Source organism: Monodelphis domestica, chromosome 4 (genome assembly GCF_027887165.1).
Source record: "Monodelphis domestica isolate mMonDom1 chromosome 4, mMonDom1.pri, whole genome shotgun sequence".
In the NCBI taxonomy this organism is placed as follows: Eukaryota; Metazoa; Chordata; class Mammalia; order Didelphimorphia; family Didelphidae; genus Monodelphis; species Monodelphis domestica.
The window spans coordinates 296,505,860-296,524,539 of record NC_077230.1 but is presented as its reverse complement, the minus strand read 5'-3'; the positions used below and the strand labels follow the sequence as shown (position 1 = coordinate 296,524,539).

The following is an 18,680-nucleotide window of genomic DNA, read 5'->3' as shown; positions in this document are numbered from 1 at the left end:
TATTAAAATTTGATAATCAATTTAAAAAGAGATATTTAATGGACTCCAGATCGAGACACTCTTGTAAAGTGATAATGTATATTAAATTGTTACACAGCACTATCTATAAATGCAAAGTTCTCCTTTATATTTAATAGAATCATAGTATCCAGGATGAAGAGGAGTGGTAGTCCTCTTACATAATCTGTTGGAAATATTGTGTTAAGCCTTTGGGGTGTAGTTTAGGAAAAATGCTGACCAGCTACAGTGGGTTGACAAAACAAGTTGCCAGGATGTTGAGGGGACTCAAAACCATTTCTTGTGGGAACTGAATAATGAAACTGGAGCGGTTTAGTCTGGCCAAAAGAAGATTTAGCAAGGACATTATACTTGAAGGACTGTTATATAGAAGGATTATACTTGTGCTGTTTGGCAGCAGTGTTGAAGAATGGAAGCTATGAAGAGATTTCAGCAGTATGCGAGGAAAAACTTTCCAACAAGAGCCATTCAAAAGTAGAAGGGGCCTCCTTGAAGAAAAGGACTAGCCTATCCATGTAGGTCTTCAAGAAGAGGCTTGGTGATTGTTTACCAGTGATGCTATAGAAAGGATGCCTGCACATGCTTGAATTCAACTGGAAGACCCCAAAGGTTCCTTCCAACTCCTGAGAATCTATGATTGGTCTGTATAGCAAAATCTATATAGAGAAACAGAATTGAATAGTTGTTAGAGAGCTTATTTTGGAAGGCATGTTAATTTTCATCTCTTATCCTGTTATGTATACTTGGTCATTAGACTATTGCTTCAATGTTTAGAAACAAATTTTTAGTGAAGGCATTTGTTGTTTCAGAATGACTTTGCCAATAAAATCCTACTTTGTACAAAGCATATTTCATATCTTTCAGTCCAGTTTTCAAATTTTAAACTTACTAAGTGGTTGTATAGGTTTAATTTGGCATTTTGGATATTGCTATCAATGCATGTATTTGTTAATCATGAAAAATGCAAAATGATGGAGTAGATAGAGTACAAGACTTGAAGTTAGGAAGACCTGGTTTAAAATCCTGCCTCTGGCATTTTCTAGCTGTTTGACTATGGATTGATTACTCTCTGAGTTTCATTTTACTATAAACCTATAAATTGTAGATAGTTTGTGACTTGCCAGTGGAGAGATTTCTTATGCTAACAAAAGCAGGCTGTCTTTAATGTACAGATGTATGAAAGTACTGTAAAATTATATATATGAAGGAACAATAAGATTGAGTCTTTATTCATAATGTTAATATTTTCACATTTTTGCATATTATTTTAAATTGGACCTTGCTTGTTTTAATTTTTTCCTTCCAGAAAAGTCTACAAATGATGCATGAAGATAAAATGAAAATCCATGAAACTTATCACAAACTTTAACTGAAACTATATGGTTTTCTCTCATTGGCTTTCTTCTACAGAGACAATTTCCAACAATTTTGGATATAACCTGTTGACATTTATCATCTTGTATAACAATCTCATTCCAATTAGTCTTCTGGTCACCCTTGAAGTAGTGAAATTTATTCAGGCCCTTTTTATAAACTGGGTGAGTATTCAAATGATTAAGATAAATTGTAACAGCTACAGGAGCATAATGTGTCAATCTGTTCTCCTGTTATTATTTCATGTTAAGAATTTTAGGAATTGGGTACATCTGGGTAGCTCAGTGGATTTAGAGCCAGATCTAGAGATGGGAGGTCCTGGGTTCAAATCTTGACTCAGACACTTCCCAGCTGTGTGACCCTGGGCAAGTAAGTCACTTACCCCCCATTGCCTAGCCCTTACCATTCTTCTGCCTTGGAACCAATATACAGTATTAATTCTAAGATGGAATGTAAGGGTTTTTTTTTAAAAAAAGAATTTTAGGAATTAACTGAATCATTAAAAAATTGTTTGTAGCCACCTTAACAAAAAGCATTTTGGGTTGTAAGTTTCAAGCAGATTTCGTTTTCAGGAATTATGAAGAGCTTATCTTTTACTGACTTACTGTCATTCTAAAGAGAGATTCCTCTAGCCAAATGAGGAATATCAAAGTGTGTGTGTATGAGTTGCAAATGTCAAAGCATTAGTAAGACATTGAGAATTCAGTATATATAGAAGAGGATAGGGTATCTAAGGGAGTTAAAGGTTTGAGAAGGGAATTTTAAAAATTGGCATCTTTTATCTTGATATTGCTTAAATCTCTCTCAGCCCCCAACCCCTGCAAAGAGCCATCACATATAACAAAAACATCTTCTTAAAAGAAAAAGAGGATAAGTGAAAAAAATTCAGTGCAACCTATCAATGCATTGAAGAAATCTAATGTATGCAATGGTCCAAACTCAGAGACTTCCTATCTCAGCAATGGTGTGGAAGAGGTATTTGAGAAGGGAATCTTAAGTAGGAATTATGGAATTGATTCAGAGCTTGAGGCATGTTTTCTCAGATGATAATATGATTTCTTTGGTGATAATTTTGTGTTCTTTCTTAGGCTAAAAAGATGGCTGGCAACCTTCTCTATACTTTAGTAAATACTGCCCTGAGTTTTGCAGCTAAAAACAAACAAACTGGATTATCTTTTAGCCATCTCTAAAAAACAAAGTTTTTTTGTTTGTTTGTTTGTTTGTTTGTTTTTTGTCTTTGTGGAGATTTGGCTGTGATGTAAAACAAAGTGTTGACTTTGGAGTCTGGAAGACCCAAGTTCACATGATTCCTTCCCCAGACTCTTTATCTTTTAGGAAGTCACACTTCATATACCTCCGTTTCATTAAATGTAACAGAAATAAAAATTAAGGTCAAACTTGACTTGTAAGATTCCTCTGAGTTGTAGATATACAATTCTGTGAAATGTAATTGATTAGAGAAGATTTAATGTATTAGACTTGAGGGTAGTATTATTAAGTGATTATTAAGATTATTAAGATATTATTAAGTGATGCTTTCTGCTGTAAGGAATATTCTTAATATCTACTGTTATGACAATGAGACCTTGGATCCTCAATCACAAGTAAAATAAATGGCCATTATCCTCTTCTGAGTGAGTACTATTACTTCTTCCCCTGTGGTAGTTACAGCAGTGATGAATGTAGGCTTCTTAAAGGGATTGTTAACTCATGCCCAGTTTTGCACTCCTTGACATTCTCTGTTCATGAATTTCTTTCAGGACTTGGATATGTATTATGTAGAAAATGATACTCCTGCAATGGCCCGGACATCAAACCTTAATGAGGAGCTTGGACAGGTGAGAACTCTCATTTAGAATCACAGGAAAAGTGTGGTGGAGCATTAAGGAAGAACATTTGAGGAAGACAAAAGGGAAAATTTAAGCAAAGGTGAAAAACCAAAGTTAGTTAAAGGATCAGATTCCTTTTAATGTTAGCAGGAGCTAGATGTGGCTATCTGAAAAGATGATTGCATCATGAGATGGGCTTTTACAAAAACATGCCAGGAGCACATAGATAACGATTTCTAATCTACTATTTCTTTTTGAGAGACAGTGTGGTCTAATTGAAGGACCCGTGGATTTAGTCATAAGAACTGTGTTTAGGTTCTAAACTTCAGTATCCCCATCTAGAAAATGGGGATAATTTAATATTGGTCCTGCTCATTTCACAGAGGCTTTCTGAAGAAAGCTCATTGTTAAACCTCAACCTGCTGTATCAATTTGAATAGTTTTTGCTGTTGTTATTATTAATATTACCAGGTGACAAAAGCACAAATTATTGCCATAAACAATAAGCCTTGTTGAATCTACATCAGGAACTTTTCTTGCATTTGTCCCTTCATTTCTACTCGTACCTTATCACCTCTTTTCTGCAATATTGTAAAAGCCCAGACTATTGTCACCTTTTAACATTTTTCCCCCTTGGATGTTTGACCACATTTCTCCCCATTCCAGAATGTTCAGTCTCCCCTCCCCCCCCAACCCATTGTTTATATGATACAATAAAACCTCCTTAGTCTGATATTTAAAGTATTCCATTTGCTTGCCTGACTTTTCTATTCATACTTCATCCAAATCTCCTTCACTGTCTCAGTATTCCAGCCAACTCAGATTAAGCCTGCCTTATTCTGACCCAGTGTATTTGTTCAGGTCTTTATGCCAGTGTTTGGTGAAGGCCCAGACCATACCATCTTCTCTATAAAACCTCCTCCTAGCTAAAAATAATCTCTCCCTCCTTGTACTTCTTATAGTACTTCGTCTATCTCCTTCCTTTTCCCAGGGACATTTTTATTATAAATATTTTTTCTCCTAGTATCATTCCCTTCTCCCTTCCCAGAGGGCCATCACATGAAAATATATTTAAAGGAAACCAAAAAGAAAAAGAAGAGGAAAAAATCAGCTAAACTGACCAATAAATACCATAGTGTGTCATCCTCAGATATTTCCTACATCTTCAAAAGAGTGATTTGAGGGTGTTTTCTCCTATGTCTCCTTTGGAACCATGATTATTCTTATATTTGATATGTACTCCCAGCATCCTAGGGTTGGAGATGTAAAACTAGAAGGGCTTTCAGTAGTCACTTTGTCTAATCCCCTTATCTTAGAGGTGAATAAATTGAGGGATTGAGAGATTGTATAACCTGTCCAAAGTCACACAGAGTGTAAGTTCAGGGTGGGATTTGAATCCATTTCCTTTGACTACAGAGCCAGTCTAAAAACATGCTATCTTTTATTTTTTTTAATGTATCCCTAGCATCTAGCACAGTCTATTGAAATTACTTAATCAATGCTGATTGCTTGACTGTAATAAGGGGAATAATTCAAAGGGATGGCATTTTGAAAGTCCTTCGCTGAACAGCATTGGAGTAAAACCTTGTTTTTCACCTTGGGAAATGGCTCTTTTGCATTTTTCCTCTCTAACTTTAGCATCTTTATGAATGAGCTTGACTGCATATTTTTATGTCATAAGGGTCATAGATTAAGTAAATAAATATCTCATTGATATTCCAAGAATATCACCCATCAAAATTGCTCTTAAAATGCATCATACATATCCTCAATATCCATTAAGGAGCTAGGGAGCACAAGGGTAGGGGTATGGACTTGGAGTCAGGAAGACCTGAGTTCAAATCCAGCCTCAGACATTGAATTAGCTTTGTGACCCTGGACAAGTAACTTAATCTCTTTTTGCTTCAGTTTCCTCATCTGTAAAGTGAGGATAATAATAGAACCTCCCAGGGTTATAGTGAGAAACAAATGAAATAATATTTGTAAAGTGCTTAGTATAGTGCTTGGTACATAATGAATTTTAACCATTGTTGTTATTATTATAATATCCTATGTTGGGGGGAAGATCCTCCATTCCCTGTAACAAAACCGTCAGTATCCCCTGTTCTTCAATCCCACCCATTTTCCCTATAAATATTACATTGGTGATTCCTATAATATTGCTCTTTTTCTCACCTCATTTAGTTAGACTGAACATCGGTGAATGATTTTTTCAAATGAGCTGCAGCTTTCCTTGTACCATGTCCCAGCTACCAGAAAATCTCTATAGAGTTTACAGGTCTTCTTAAGAACTGAGCATTGGAAGCATACGTGATTGAAATGGCCATGGAACTGTCTACTGTTGACACGTGGCTGAAAAAAAATGGAAATTCTTTAGTAGTTTTTAGAGTATTCATTTCTTATGGGATCAGATAGCAGAGCATTTTGGGGGCTTGGGGTTGGGGTAGGGCAGTAGGACTAGGTTTTCAAAGTAGACTGTAAAATCACTAAATTTGAAAATGTGAATGGTATGGTTTAGTTAAGGCACCAGGGGCAAGGGGATGAAGAATGGAATTGTCTGCTAGTCTTATGCTTAAGTGATGGTTTTAGAGCTGATGTTCAGTTCCTTGGTGGCATATTGTTATATGAGTCAGTTGGTCATGGAGAGGGTTATGAGCATGTGTAAAAGGTTAGAGCATTTGGCCCGTCTAGACAAAGGCATCTACTACATGGCAGTTTATAGATTTTGAACTGATACAGTCTTTGTTAGAGAAGAAATAGATTTTATTACATGGCTTTTGCATTATAATGACCTCCTTTACTGTCTGCTGTTATTCTCTTTCCTTATAGGTTAAATATCTATTTTCTGATAAAACAGGAACCCTTACATGTAACATTATGACCTTCAAGAAATGTAGCATCGCAGGAGTAACCTATGGGTTAGTGTTCTATCTCTCTGCATGGTTGCAAATTTCCAGTGGATAAACTTGAAATACAAAATTCACCTTTGGTTGCTTTGACTGATAGGTGGAAATTCTATTTTCTCTTCTGAAAAAGGAAAAGTTATTCATGACGTATGTTTATCCTTCCTATGGTAGGCAGCTTGGGGATAGTGTCACAATAACCTGGCTTCAAATTCCACCTTACGTTTTACTCAGTATATGGGGTGCTTGGTCTTGGACTAGTTGCTTAATTTTTCTGTGCTTTAGGCAATTCACTAGATCTTATCTACCAGGTCATCATAATTGTATGTAATTGTAATCAGAATTGATGCAAAAAGCTTCCTAAACTAACAAGACCATATTATTTCTATGCTAGCATATAACACATATTTATATACAGACCATTTTAGGAGTATTTTACTAACAATGAAATTTTAATGAAAACCATTGGTGATAGGCAACCTTGGTTATTTTGTGTGTTATGTGTGTAAACATCTATGTATATATGCAACACAAACAAACTCATTTTTGTATGAGGAACCAGAGGGAGTCTGTAGCCTTCTTAGAATTCAGAAAATTAGAGTTCAAATCCTGACTTGGATACTAGCTAGTGGTTTGACTTTGGGCAAGTCATTTAATCTCTACCTGCCTCTACCTCTCAGGATTGTGAACATCAAATGAGATATTTATAAAACATTTTAAAAATCTGTAGACTCTGTATAAGTCTAACAATTATTATAATTCTTTTTATATGTTTATTGCAGTAGACAACAAATTATAAACCATTTGTTGACTTAACCTTTGTTTAATATGTTATTGTGCTCATACTGTTCTGTAACAAATGCATTTTTCTCCTACATTAATGGGCAGCCATTTCCCAGAATTGGAAAGAGAACACTCCTCAGAAGACTTCAGGTGAATATCTTTTAGAGCTAAAATGAAGTTACCATGAATGTGACTCATTTTATCTATCTATGTATCTATCAAAGTTTCCATTTGTATTTTTCACTTGTATGTCTAAGGACATAAATATAAGATATATTTATGTTGTAGTTTAAGAATGGGGGGGGATAAGTAAGCCACATAGTCCTAATGCTCAGTAAGCTGTGGCTTAAATAATGGTGCATGTGTTAAATAATGGTGGATATGTGAAAGAATGCCAGATGTGGACTGAGAAATATTGATAGATTCATACCTTTTCTCAGATTGAGATAGAGACATTAAATGGAAAAGAGGGAAATCTCATTTTAGGTTTTGCTACCACCATTCTACATGTCTTCTCTTCTTTCCCCTTTCAACCCAGCTAATAGCTTTTGCCTTTCTTGTAATGACTGTGACTTATCTTTTTTCCTACTTTATAGCCTTTGCTGTAGCTGATTTGAATACACGAAATAAACAATCTCTTTATCCTGCAGTTGCCCCTTTCTCTTTCTATCCCCAAACTTGTTTTGAGATATGTACAAGTTTGCATTGCCATGTTACTTCCTTGAGGGCTGAAATAATGCCTTGTATGATTGTATGCATTCTTGTATTACCTGGTAGTACTTAAATTTTAGTTCTCTTGAGTAGCAAAAGGATGGACAAATGTTGCCTTCAGGTCCTTTCTAGCTACAAGTTCTGATTTTACCTAAACATGCACATGCTAATAAGAATATATTTCTATTACATGAAATGTTTCTTTCTGTTCTTCATTGTAGTCAGTTGCCTCCTTCCACGAGTGATTCATGTGTATTCAATGACCCAAGATTGTTAGAGAACATTGAAAATGATCATGTAAGTTTTTGGTTTGGTGCCAAGTTAATTGCCAATGCTGTGTATCTCTAAAGGGATGTACTTTTTTTTTTTTAACATTTGTGAATACTAAACATAAGGATGGGATGGGATCCTGAAATTTTATAATGCACCAGCACCTCAGGCAAGAGATTTTATGCTAATAATATTCAGCTTGGAATACTGACTATAGTAGTGTGCCCTAGAATGTAAATGTTATACAGTGAAGTAATTGGTTTGGGGCAAGGATATGTCAGTTATGTTCTATTTTCATCACTTGTAGAGATTCTGAAGAATTCTTATTTAAGAGTCATCTTAAACTGGATTTCTAAAAATGTTTTGAGGAGAATGGGGTATAGAAAAAAGTAATATATTCATTCAGTCAAGTAGAATCCATTACGTCCTTACTATGTGCCAGGCAAGGTGCTAGGTCCTGGGGATATAAAGATAATTTTTAAAATGTTTAAATCCTTGCCAAAGTTATCTTGATGATACACAGGTATGATCACATTCATTCTCTTAAAAATGTTTTCTATTGCTTTGGGGATTAAATACTTACCCCTTATGTTGATATATAAAACTTCCATAGTCTAGTTACACCCCATATCTTTATAGTCTTATTTTATGTTGCTCTTCTGCCAGTCTGCAAGGATTTATTAAACACCTACTATATGCTAGCATTGGGGGTATTTGTATGCACAAAAACCAAGTAAGCCTTAATTTTCAGAAGTTTATATTCCATTGGGGGGGGACATGACTGAAGAGAAATAAATTAAGAGTTGAGTTTATGCAAAATAAATACAAATTACTTTTGGGGGGGGCATAGGAGAATGATAAATACAAAAAATCCTAAAGGAATCAGGAAAAGCTTTTTGTTAGAGGTAGTATTTGATTTTAGCCTTAAATGGACCTTGGGACTTCAAAAGAAGAAGGTTGAAGGGAAGATATTTTAGCCTTGGAAGATTGCTTATGCAAAAGAGAGATGAGGATTTATGGGAGAAATTGCAAGTATTCCACTAGAATGTAAAGTGTATGAAGATGAGAAATGTGTAGATAGTCTCAAGATATGGGCTAGAGCCAGTTTCTGAAAAATTTTAAATGTTAGAGGAACATTTTATCCTGGAGGAAGTGGAGTCACTGATATTTCTTGAGAATAGTGACATTGTGCTTAAGAAATACCACTGTGGAAGTAGCAGGATGCAGGAAAACCAATTATAAGTCTGTGCAATCATCTAAAGAAGAGGTGGCGAGGCCCTGAATTAGTGATAAACATGTGAACAGAAATGGGATGGATGAGAGCTACTAAGGAGATAAAATCAACTGGACTTGGCAAATCATTACTTATGGGGAAGGGGGACAAATGAAGACTTAAGGATGACTCCTATTTTATAAGCTTGACTAAAAGAATGGTAGCATCCTCTAGCAAAACAGAGCATTTAGTGTGGTTAGGTACAGTTAAAAAGATAATCAGTTCTATTTTGAACTTGTTGAGTTTGAAATGTCTGTTGGACAAGCAGGTAGAGTGTCTAGCAGTCACTTGGAAATGTGGTACAGAAGAGAGATGTAGGGAATGTATGCAGATTTGAGAGACAATTACAGAGAGAGTTGAACTCATTGGCTTTAATGAAATCACCGAGAGACTTGAACACTAAGAGAAGAGGGGTTACAATAGAATCCTGCCATAGACCCATATGAGAAGAAGAATGTATAGGATGAACTCATTAAAGAATTTTGAGAAGGAGTGATGAGATATGGAAGAGAACTAGAGAGTCCTCTTTGGAAAATTCAGGGAAGACTATCTGGAAGATAGAAGATGATAGGTCAACACCATCAGATATTGGAGGGAAAATAAGAAGAAAAAGTACTAAGAAAACTCTATTGGCTTTAGCAATAAAAGATAACATTCCTGACTTTGATCAGAATAGTTTCAGTTGACAGGATTGAAAAGTGAATGGGAGGTTAAAATGTGGAGGAAACAATTGTTGATGCCTTTATCTAGGAATCTGTCTATGAATGGGAGAAACCATTCAGTGTACAAAGTGCCATTATGTGCAGGACACTTTGCTAAGGGCTAAGTATTCAAATACAGAGAATAGGACACTATTCACAAAGACTTTATATGTTACTAGAAGAGACTACGGGTGCATATAACAATACTAATAATTAGCATAAACATAATTAACAAATACAAAGTAGTTAAATATAAGGTAATTGGGGAGGGGCAGCAATTAGAGGGATTGAGAAATGCCTCCTTATATATTTTAATGACTTATTTATTTATTTAATGAAAGTACATTTATTAAATACTTACTACAGGACAAATACCACACTAACAGACAGGGATACAAATATTTTTTAAAGATGGTTATTGCTCTATGGAGATTAAATTCTTTTTTGTTTGTTTTATTTAATTGCAGTATATTTTTGAGGGAGAATTATATTTTTACTTTCTAACTCAAACACAATTTCTTAACTGTATTATATCCTTAACAATTCTGGACAAGACTCATATTGCTATAATGCTGCTTAGCATCTAGTTCTTAATAAAATGCCCTTAAAGGAAGTAGCCAGCTCTGAATTTGATATCAGAATGAGGTTGGAAAGTCTTAAAATTTTACCAATAATGCATACAAAAATCCCTTGGGTGCCAATATTGTGTTGTAGATACATATTCCAGCCTAGAAGACTTAAAAAAGTCACATAGACAGAGTAAATCATGAATAAAGGCATAATAGTTTGAAAAAAGTTGTTCAGGAGTTTAGACTGGTAATAGTATATAACATTTATATTTAATACCACCATAACTGAGTCAGTTAATAAATGTTTAAGAACCTTCTATGATAAGTTCTGAGAATACAAAGAAAGCTAAAATAGTCTCTGCTCTCCAGGAACTCTATCTAATGGGGGAGATAATATGCAGATAACAACTCCCAAGGAGGGAAGTCTCAAGAAACCTCTAAATCAGGAGAGGCTTTTTGTAGGAGGTAGAATTTTTTCTTGCACTTGAAGGAAGGCAAGAGATAGAGATAATGAGGAAGAGCATTCTAGACATGAGCAACAGCCAGGGAATATGCTTAGAAATCTTCTGGGTATGGAGTCAAGATAGGAGAGTAGAAAAAGTTGAGCTCTCCCAACATTCTCTTTCAAAAACCTTTAAAATAATACCTCAACTCGAATTCTGAAGTGTTAGAACAAACAAAAGTTCAGAACAAAACATTCTTCTTGCCCAAGGCAAGGTGAGAAGTCACTGACACAGAGCAAGTAGGTTGGCCTGAAGCCTGTGTTCTTGAAACACCAATGGTGGGACTAGGTGGTGGTGCTAGAAGGAGCAGCAGAGACTTTGGAAGCTCTCAAGCCAGAAAAGGTAAGGGAATCTGGCAACTGATCAGAAAGAGATTACAGATTTTACAAGATTACAGCCTTGGATACAAGATCAGACCCAGTTTAGCCAACTCCATTCTCTATGCCCACTTCTGGGTTATACTTCAAGGGAAGAGAAGAACACTTTTTTGTCCAGAGAGAATGGGAACCCTAAAGGGCAATGATCTTTTATGTCCCTAAGGGATCAGAGAAGTCCAAAAGGAGGAAGGGCCCTGAAGAGCAATATCATTTGCAGTCCTAAGGGGATCAGGAGCCCTCCTGGGTTAAGGACCAGAGTATAAACCAAGAGAGCAGAGGCCATATCTTTCCCCAAATCACACCACCTTTGAAGCACCCAAAACTTCCCAAACCCCGGAACTAGCTCTGAAAAAAAAAAGCCAGAAGTTTGGGATAGTGTCCTAAAAATAACAAATAAGTGGGGAAACTATATCTTTCTAAATGGAACTATAGATGATGAAGCAATATCTATATTAAACATGAGGAACAAATGGCATAGTGACTAAATTCTTAAAGGAAAAGTTGAATGGATTGCAGGAAGAATGAGTAAAATATAGTAAGGGGATACTACAGTTTTCCCTTTTAGAGGAAGATAAATCTAATCACAAAATAAATGAGAAAGAAGTCAAGAAGATGAATAGTCTTAGAAAAGTTAGATTGATATATCTTTGGAGAAAATTAAATGGAAATATAAAGGAGTATACTTTTATTCAACTGTACATGACATGTAAAAATTGACCATGTATTAAGACATAAAATCTCATAACCAAATGCAGAAAAGCAGAAATATGAAATGTACCCTTTTAAGTATATAGTATATAAAAATTAAATTTAATAAATGCCTGTGAAAGCAAAGATTTAAAGATAATTGGAAAATAGATAATCCTAAAGAATAAGTGTTTAAAAAGCAAATCATAGAACCAATAATTTCATTCAAGAGAATGACAACAATGAGATAATATTCCAAAACTTGTGGGATGCATCCAATGCAGTATTTGGGAGGAAATTTGTATCTATATACTGCATTTTAATAAAAATCAATACATCAATAAAAGAAAGAGCATATTGGGCATACAACTACAAAACTAGAAAAAGAAAAAATTGAAAATCCCTAATTAAAAACCAAACTGGAAATCCTGAAAATTAAGGAGTTTAATAAAACTGAAATTTTAAAAGTAATTATTGAATTAATAAATAAAACAAGGGTCTGGTTTTATGAAGAAAACCTATAGAATCAATAAATACATGCTTAATTTGATTTTTTTAAAAAGAAAGAGGAAAACCAAATTATTAGTATCAAAACTGAAAACAGTGAATTTGCCACCAATGAAGATAAAATTAAAGCAATTATTATGAATTATTTTGCTCACTCATATGCCATTAAAACTGATACTTTAAGTGAAGTATATGAATATTTATAAACATATAAACTGCCCAGATTAACAGAAGAGGAAATAAAATACTTAAGTAACCCTATCTCAGAAAAAAAATGAAGCCATAAATGAACTCCCGAAGAAGAAATTCCCAGGACACATTTAGATTCACAAGTCAATTCTACCTAACATTTAAGGAAGAATTAATCCCAGTACTATATAAACTATTTGAAAAAATCAGTAAAGAAGGTGCCCTGCCAAATTCATGATACAAATATAGGTTTTAATACCTAAAGCAGGGAAAGAAAAAACAGGAAACTATAGACCAATTTCCTTAATGAATATCAATGCAATATTTTTAAATAAAATATTAGCAAGGAGATTATAGTAATATATCACAAAGATAGAATTTATACCAGAAATTCAAAACTGGATCAATATTAGGAAAATAGCATAACTGACTATCAACAATAATAGTAAAAAGTGATTATATCAATAAGTGCAGAAAAAGATTTTGACAAAAATACAATATGCATTTCTATTTAAAAACACTAAAAAGTGTAGGAATCAATGGACCCTTTCTTAAAATGATAAATAGCATCTATCTAAATTCAGCAAGATCTATCTAAAAATCAATCTATCTAAAATCAATGAGCATAATAAGGAGGATAATAATGGGGATAAACTTGAAGCATTCCCAATAATTATCACACCTGTTATTCAAGATTTTACTAGAAATGCTAGCTATTAGCAATAAGACAAGAAAAATAAATTAAAGGAATAAAAAGTAGGAATGAGGAAATAAAAGTATCATTCTTTGCAGATGATATGATGGCATACTTAGAGAACCTTAGAAAATCAACTAAAAATAACTAGTCAAAATAATTAAGAGCTCTAGCAAAGTTGTAGAATATAAGACAAACCTACATTAATCATCAACATTTCTATGTACTAACAACAAAACCCCATCAGGAAATGATAGAAAATTTCAATTTAAAATAATTGTACATATTATAAAATACTTGAGAGTCTACCTGCCAAGACAAAGTCAGAGATTACATCAAAAAACTGTTATAACTGTTATCTTTCTCTCTCACACACACATACAAAGACAGATCTGAACAATTGGAAAATTATTAATTCTTTATGTATAGGCTGAGTCAATATAATAAATATGATAATTCTATACAGATTAATTTACTTATTCAATGCCATGCCAATCAAACTAGCCAAGAATTATTTTATAGAGATTGAAAAATTGTAATGAAATTCATCTGGATGAACAAAAGGTCAAAGATATCAAGGGAATCAATTAAAAATGTTTAGAAAGGCAGATGAGCAGTTCCATATTTCAAACTATATTACAAAGTGGTAATCATCAAAACAATCTGATACTGGCTTAGAAATAGTGGTATATCAGTGGAATAGATAAGGTTCACAATAAACATTATTAAACAACCTACTCTTTGATAAATATCCAAGTGTTTGGTGTAAGAATTCATCATTTGACAAAAATTGCTGGGCAAGATGAAAACAGTTTGGCAGAATCTAGGCATAGGATTAACACTTCACATCCTATTCCAAGATAAGGTCAAAATGGATAAATGTTTTGGACATAAAGGGAGATATCATAGGTAAATTAAGGAGGCATGGAAAAAATGTATCTGTTAGATAAGAAAAGAATTTGTGCCAAATTATGAGAGAGAGGGGATTACAGGAATTTAAATATATAATTTTGGTTACATTAAACTGAAAAAAAAAACCTTGCAAAACAAAATGAATGTAGCCATAATTAGAAGGAAAATATGAAACTGGAGAGAGGGGATTTGCAATTAGTTTCTCTAATAAAAGTTTCTCTGACCTCTTAGGTTCTTTTTAGCTTTCTCTGTATAATGATATGATTTCATGACAGTTTTGCATTTTTCAAATATATTGAGAACTGAGCCAAATTTATGAAAAAAAGAGTCATTTCCTAGTTGCTAAATAGTTTAAAGGCTATGAACATGCAGTTTTCAGAAGAAGAAATCAAATCTTGATAGTGACTCAAAACTTCTCTAAATCACTACTAATTAGAGAAATTAAAACAACTCTGAGATAATACCTTTTGCTTCTCAATTTGGTTAATATGACAGAAAAGGAAAATGACAAATTCTAGAGGGAATGTAGAAAAATTAGGATACTATTGGTGGGGTTATAAATTAGTCTAACCATTCTGTACGCAATTTTTAACTATGCCAAAGGGCTATAAAACTCTGCATACTTTTGTACCCAGCAAAGCAGCTACTGGGTTTGTATCCCAAAAGAGATAAAAGAAAAGAAAAATGACCTATATCTACCAAAATATTTATAGCACCTCTTTTTGTGATAATGAAGAATTGGAAATTGATGGGATGCCCATCAGTTTGAAAAAAGCTAAACAAGTTATGGTATATGATTGTGATGGGATATTATTGTACTATAAGAAATTATGAGCAGGATGCTTTCAGAAGAACCTGGGAAGACATATTACCTCATGCAAGGTACTGAGAGAACATAGTACACAATAAAAGAAATGTTATAAGGATGATTAACTGGGAAAGACTTGGCTATGATGATCAAGACAGTGATCTAAGACAATTCCAGAGGACCTAAGCTGAAAAAAAAAAACAAAACAGAGAAAGAACTGATAAATAATGAATGCAGAATAAAGCATGTTTTCAATTTTTTTTTGCTTTATCTTTACTGTTTTGTTTGTGTTTTCTTTAGCAACATGGCTAATATGGAAATATGTTTTGCATAATCTCACATGTAGAACTGAACTCAAATGGCTTGCCTTTTCGAGGAGAAGGGGGAGGATGAGAAAGTAGAAGAGAATTTGGAACTCAAAAATTTTTTAAATAATTAAAAAAACTATTACATGTAATTGTGAAATATTTAATGAAGTAAAAATAACTTTTATAAAATACTTGGAGTTTAGAGCTGGAGTATCTTGCCAGTTTGGGGGTGATGGTCTGAGTTAAAACAGAGGGGTTGAGGGTGAGAAAACTTCTACCATAGAACAACTGAGAAACAACTATGTACAGTAGAAGGAATACTACCTGGGAAGTCAGAGGGCCAGGGTTAAAATACCTGCTTCCTTCTTATGGTCTATTTGACCTTTGATAAGTGACTTTGTTTTTCTGGCTTCCATTTCATCTCCATGATGGAGAGAAACCATTTATAATAATCCTAAATGGATGATCTTTGCTTCTTCAAATCAGTCTAGAATTATATAAGTAAAATTAATTTAGTGATTTTCTTCTAGACATAAGTGTATGAGAGAAACACTTAAAAATTCTTTTTTAAACTCTATTCATATCTTTTCAGAGTCAACAGATCTTTGTTAGAATCATGACTCCTCCATTTCCTATCTGTGTAATCTATACAAACCTCTTCAGTTCCTTCTAGCCCATTATTTATTATGATGTGACTTTATAACAGTTTCTTTTATCAAAACTTCAAATACTCTGAAAAAGATTGTCACAGCAGCCCATGAAGGAAGAATTTCTTTTCCTTGGGGTATTGCAGTTTAACTCAGAGATTTTTATCAATGAGATTTTTGTATCCTGAAATATATTTAACCCTGGGATAAGACCCAATATGTTTTAAAAAATCCTTCAAAATTAAAATACTTAATATCTAATGTCACTGTATTTCAATGGACTCCTTTAATCAGTTTAGTAATTTCCCTTGGGTACTCTTCCTGGACATTTTAAGAAAAGAGAATACTTTCTTTTTCTCTAAGAATACTAAAAAAAGATGATCCAGTTCTCCTCCCAAAATTTGTACTCAAATTTGCTTATTTAGCTTACATGACCTAGAGAAAATGGAGGAAAAGGAAACTTTGGGGTGGTAGAAATATTCATTGCTATTATAAATTTCTTCAAGACTAGAATGACTCATTTATTCATAGAATTATAAAATATTTAGAGCTGAAAGAGACTTGTTAACATATATTTCATCTTCTCTCCAGCCCAGAATAGTCAAGCAACTTGTCCAGCAAATTAATGACAAAGACTAGACTAGTAATGGATGGAAGAAAAGAATATTTCTGGAATATCTAGTGTTTTTTCTACCATTCATAAACTAGAGCCTGTAATGCTGGATATGGTTTTCAAAGCCATAGGTATAAATGAGATCAGTTTTTGGTGCATAGGAACAGGGATAGATGAAATTAAGCTGAAGTTTTTGCCTGTTCAAGGAGCTAATATCAAGGTTTAGATCAGAGATCAGTTTCTCCCATGCATTTCCCTGTTTAGCAATATATGCTTTCTAATTGGATACTTACAATGACAAATCTTAATGCTGCACCACCAGAAGGTGAAAGCGAAATTCAATGCCAACTCACATACAGTCCAGCAGGAAAGGTATATTATGGCTAAATAGAGAACAAAGGGAGGATGAAAGTTGTCAGGGCTCTTTCAGGTGCCCCTGTGTTAGGAAGGTCTGTTCTATGAGGGCCTGTAGAGCTTTTGGTCATCTGCCAGCCTGCAGTGCTCTGATGTAACTACCATTATCTTTATGATGGCCATAGAAGAACTTTTATCTGCAGAGTAGCTTAGGCTAGATTATTCTTGATTATATTATAAAAAAGTTGCTTCTGAGGGTACATTAAAATTATTTTTATATGATAAATTCTTAAATCACCTGGATTTGGGAATATCAACTGGCCAGAGTATATGTAACTGAACTCTTGTCCAATCTTATAATTCATGGTTGGTCTTTTGAACCACTTGGCCTTGGCTCACATTCAGTTCCCTTAGCACCTTCAGTCATAGATAGATATTATTTGGAGGGGATGTCCATCTATAATGGGAAGTTCCTTGTATTATTAGTCTAAGGAGGTGGCCATTGTTTCAGAATGGGCAAACTGCCAGTGGAGATGCTACACAGATATTAAGGCTGACTTTGGAAGAAGCTGTTATCTTAGATTGGAGCAAGGAGAGCCTATTCAGTCATTGTAATTTGCAAAAGTTATGAAGAGGGGGTGGGCCTTGAATTTTAGAATGCAATCTATGAACTTACAGATAGTTGTACTATCAAGAAAGCTATTCACTTGTAGCACATGAATACAAAAGCAAATGATACAGTGAATAAAATTCTGGCTGTGGAGTCAAGAAGATTTAAGTTCAAATACTGCTTTATTAGTTGTGTAACTTGGTGATATCATGTAACTTCTCTTAGTTTTCTTGGTTTTCTTATCAGTAAAATGGAGATGATAATAGGGCCTACTTCCTAGTGGCATTATGAGGATCAAACTAAATTATATGTGTAAAGCATTTTACATTTGTAACATTATATAAATATTAACTATTATTATAGTTATGAGAAAAAAGCATATGCTTCTTCTACATTCATTAGCTGCTTGAGACAAGGACTGTACTGTTTTGTTGTGTCTTTGTATCTTGAGTACCTGACACACAATAGATGTTTAATAATAAACCTTTATTCAATTGAATCAGGAAAAAAATCTCTGGAGGATAAGGAAGAAATAAAAAGTTGGTTTTTACAGTTTGAGCTCTTTCAAAGAATAGATAATAGCATTAATATTTTCTATGTTTAGGTCTCAGAAGGTTGACTACCAGGTAGTGAAATACATAAAAATACAAAATGACCCTTTCGGGACCTTTTTCTACTTCTGGTGGTAGCAATAGTAATAATAATAATAATAATAATAATAACAGCAATAAAAACCACCAATGTAGGCTTTAAGGTTTGTAAAGCCCTTTACATAGGTTATTTCATTTAATCATCACATTGACCCTGTAAATTAGGTGCTGCTCTTGTCTTCATTTTAAAGATGAAGAAACTAAGTCTTGAGAGAGGTTAAGGGACTTGCCAAGGGTCACACAATTGGGAAATGTCTGAGAAAGGATTTGAATTTGAGTGGCAGTAGATAGAGTGATGGGCGAGAGTTGTTAAGACTCATCTTTCTGATTTCAAATCTGGTCTAAGAAATGTATAAGTTGTGTGACTCTGGGCATATCACTTAACCCTGT

The 18,680-nt window shown here is 33.9% G+C and overlaps 1 protein-coding gene across 4 annotated transcripts in view; it reads left to right on the top strand.

The window, feature by feature from the left end:
• ATP8A2 (ATPase phospholipid transporting 8A2) overlaps positions 1-18,680 on the top strand; it is an 860,692-nt gene that overhangs the window by 247,053 nt on the left and 594,959 nt on the right. For all 4 annotated transcript variants that reach the window (XM_056794696.1, XM_016421852.2, XM_007495237.3 and 1 more), the window contains exons 12-16: positions 1,429-1,556; positions 3,153-3,230; positions 6,051-6,139; positions 7,013-7,057; positions 7,840-7,915. In XM_056794696.1, coding sequence (XP_056650674.1) covers positions 1,429-1,556; positions 3,153-3,230; positions 6,051-6,139; positions 7,013-7,057; positions 7,840-7,915 — 416 coding nt within the window. The remainder of the gene's footprint in view (positions 1-1,428; positions 1,557-3,152; positions 3,231-6,050; positions 6,140-7,012; positions 7,058-7,839; positions 7,916-18,680) is intronic.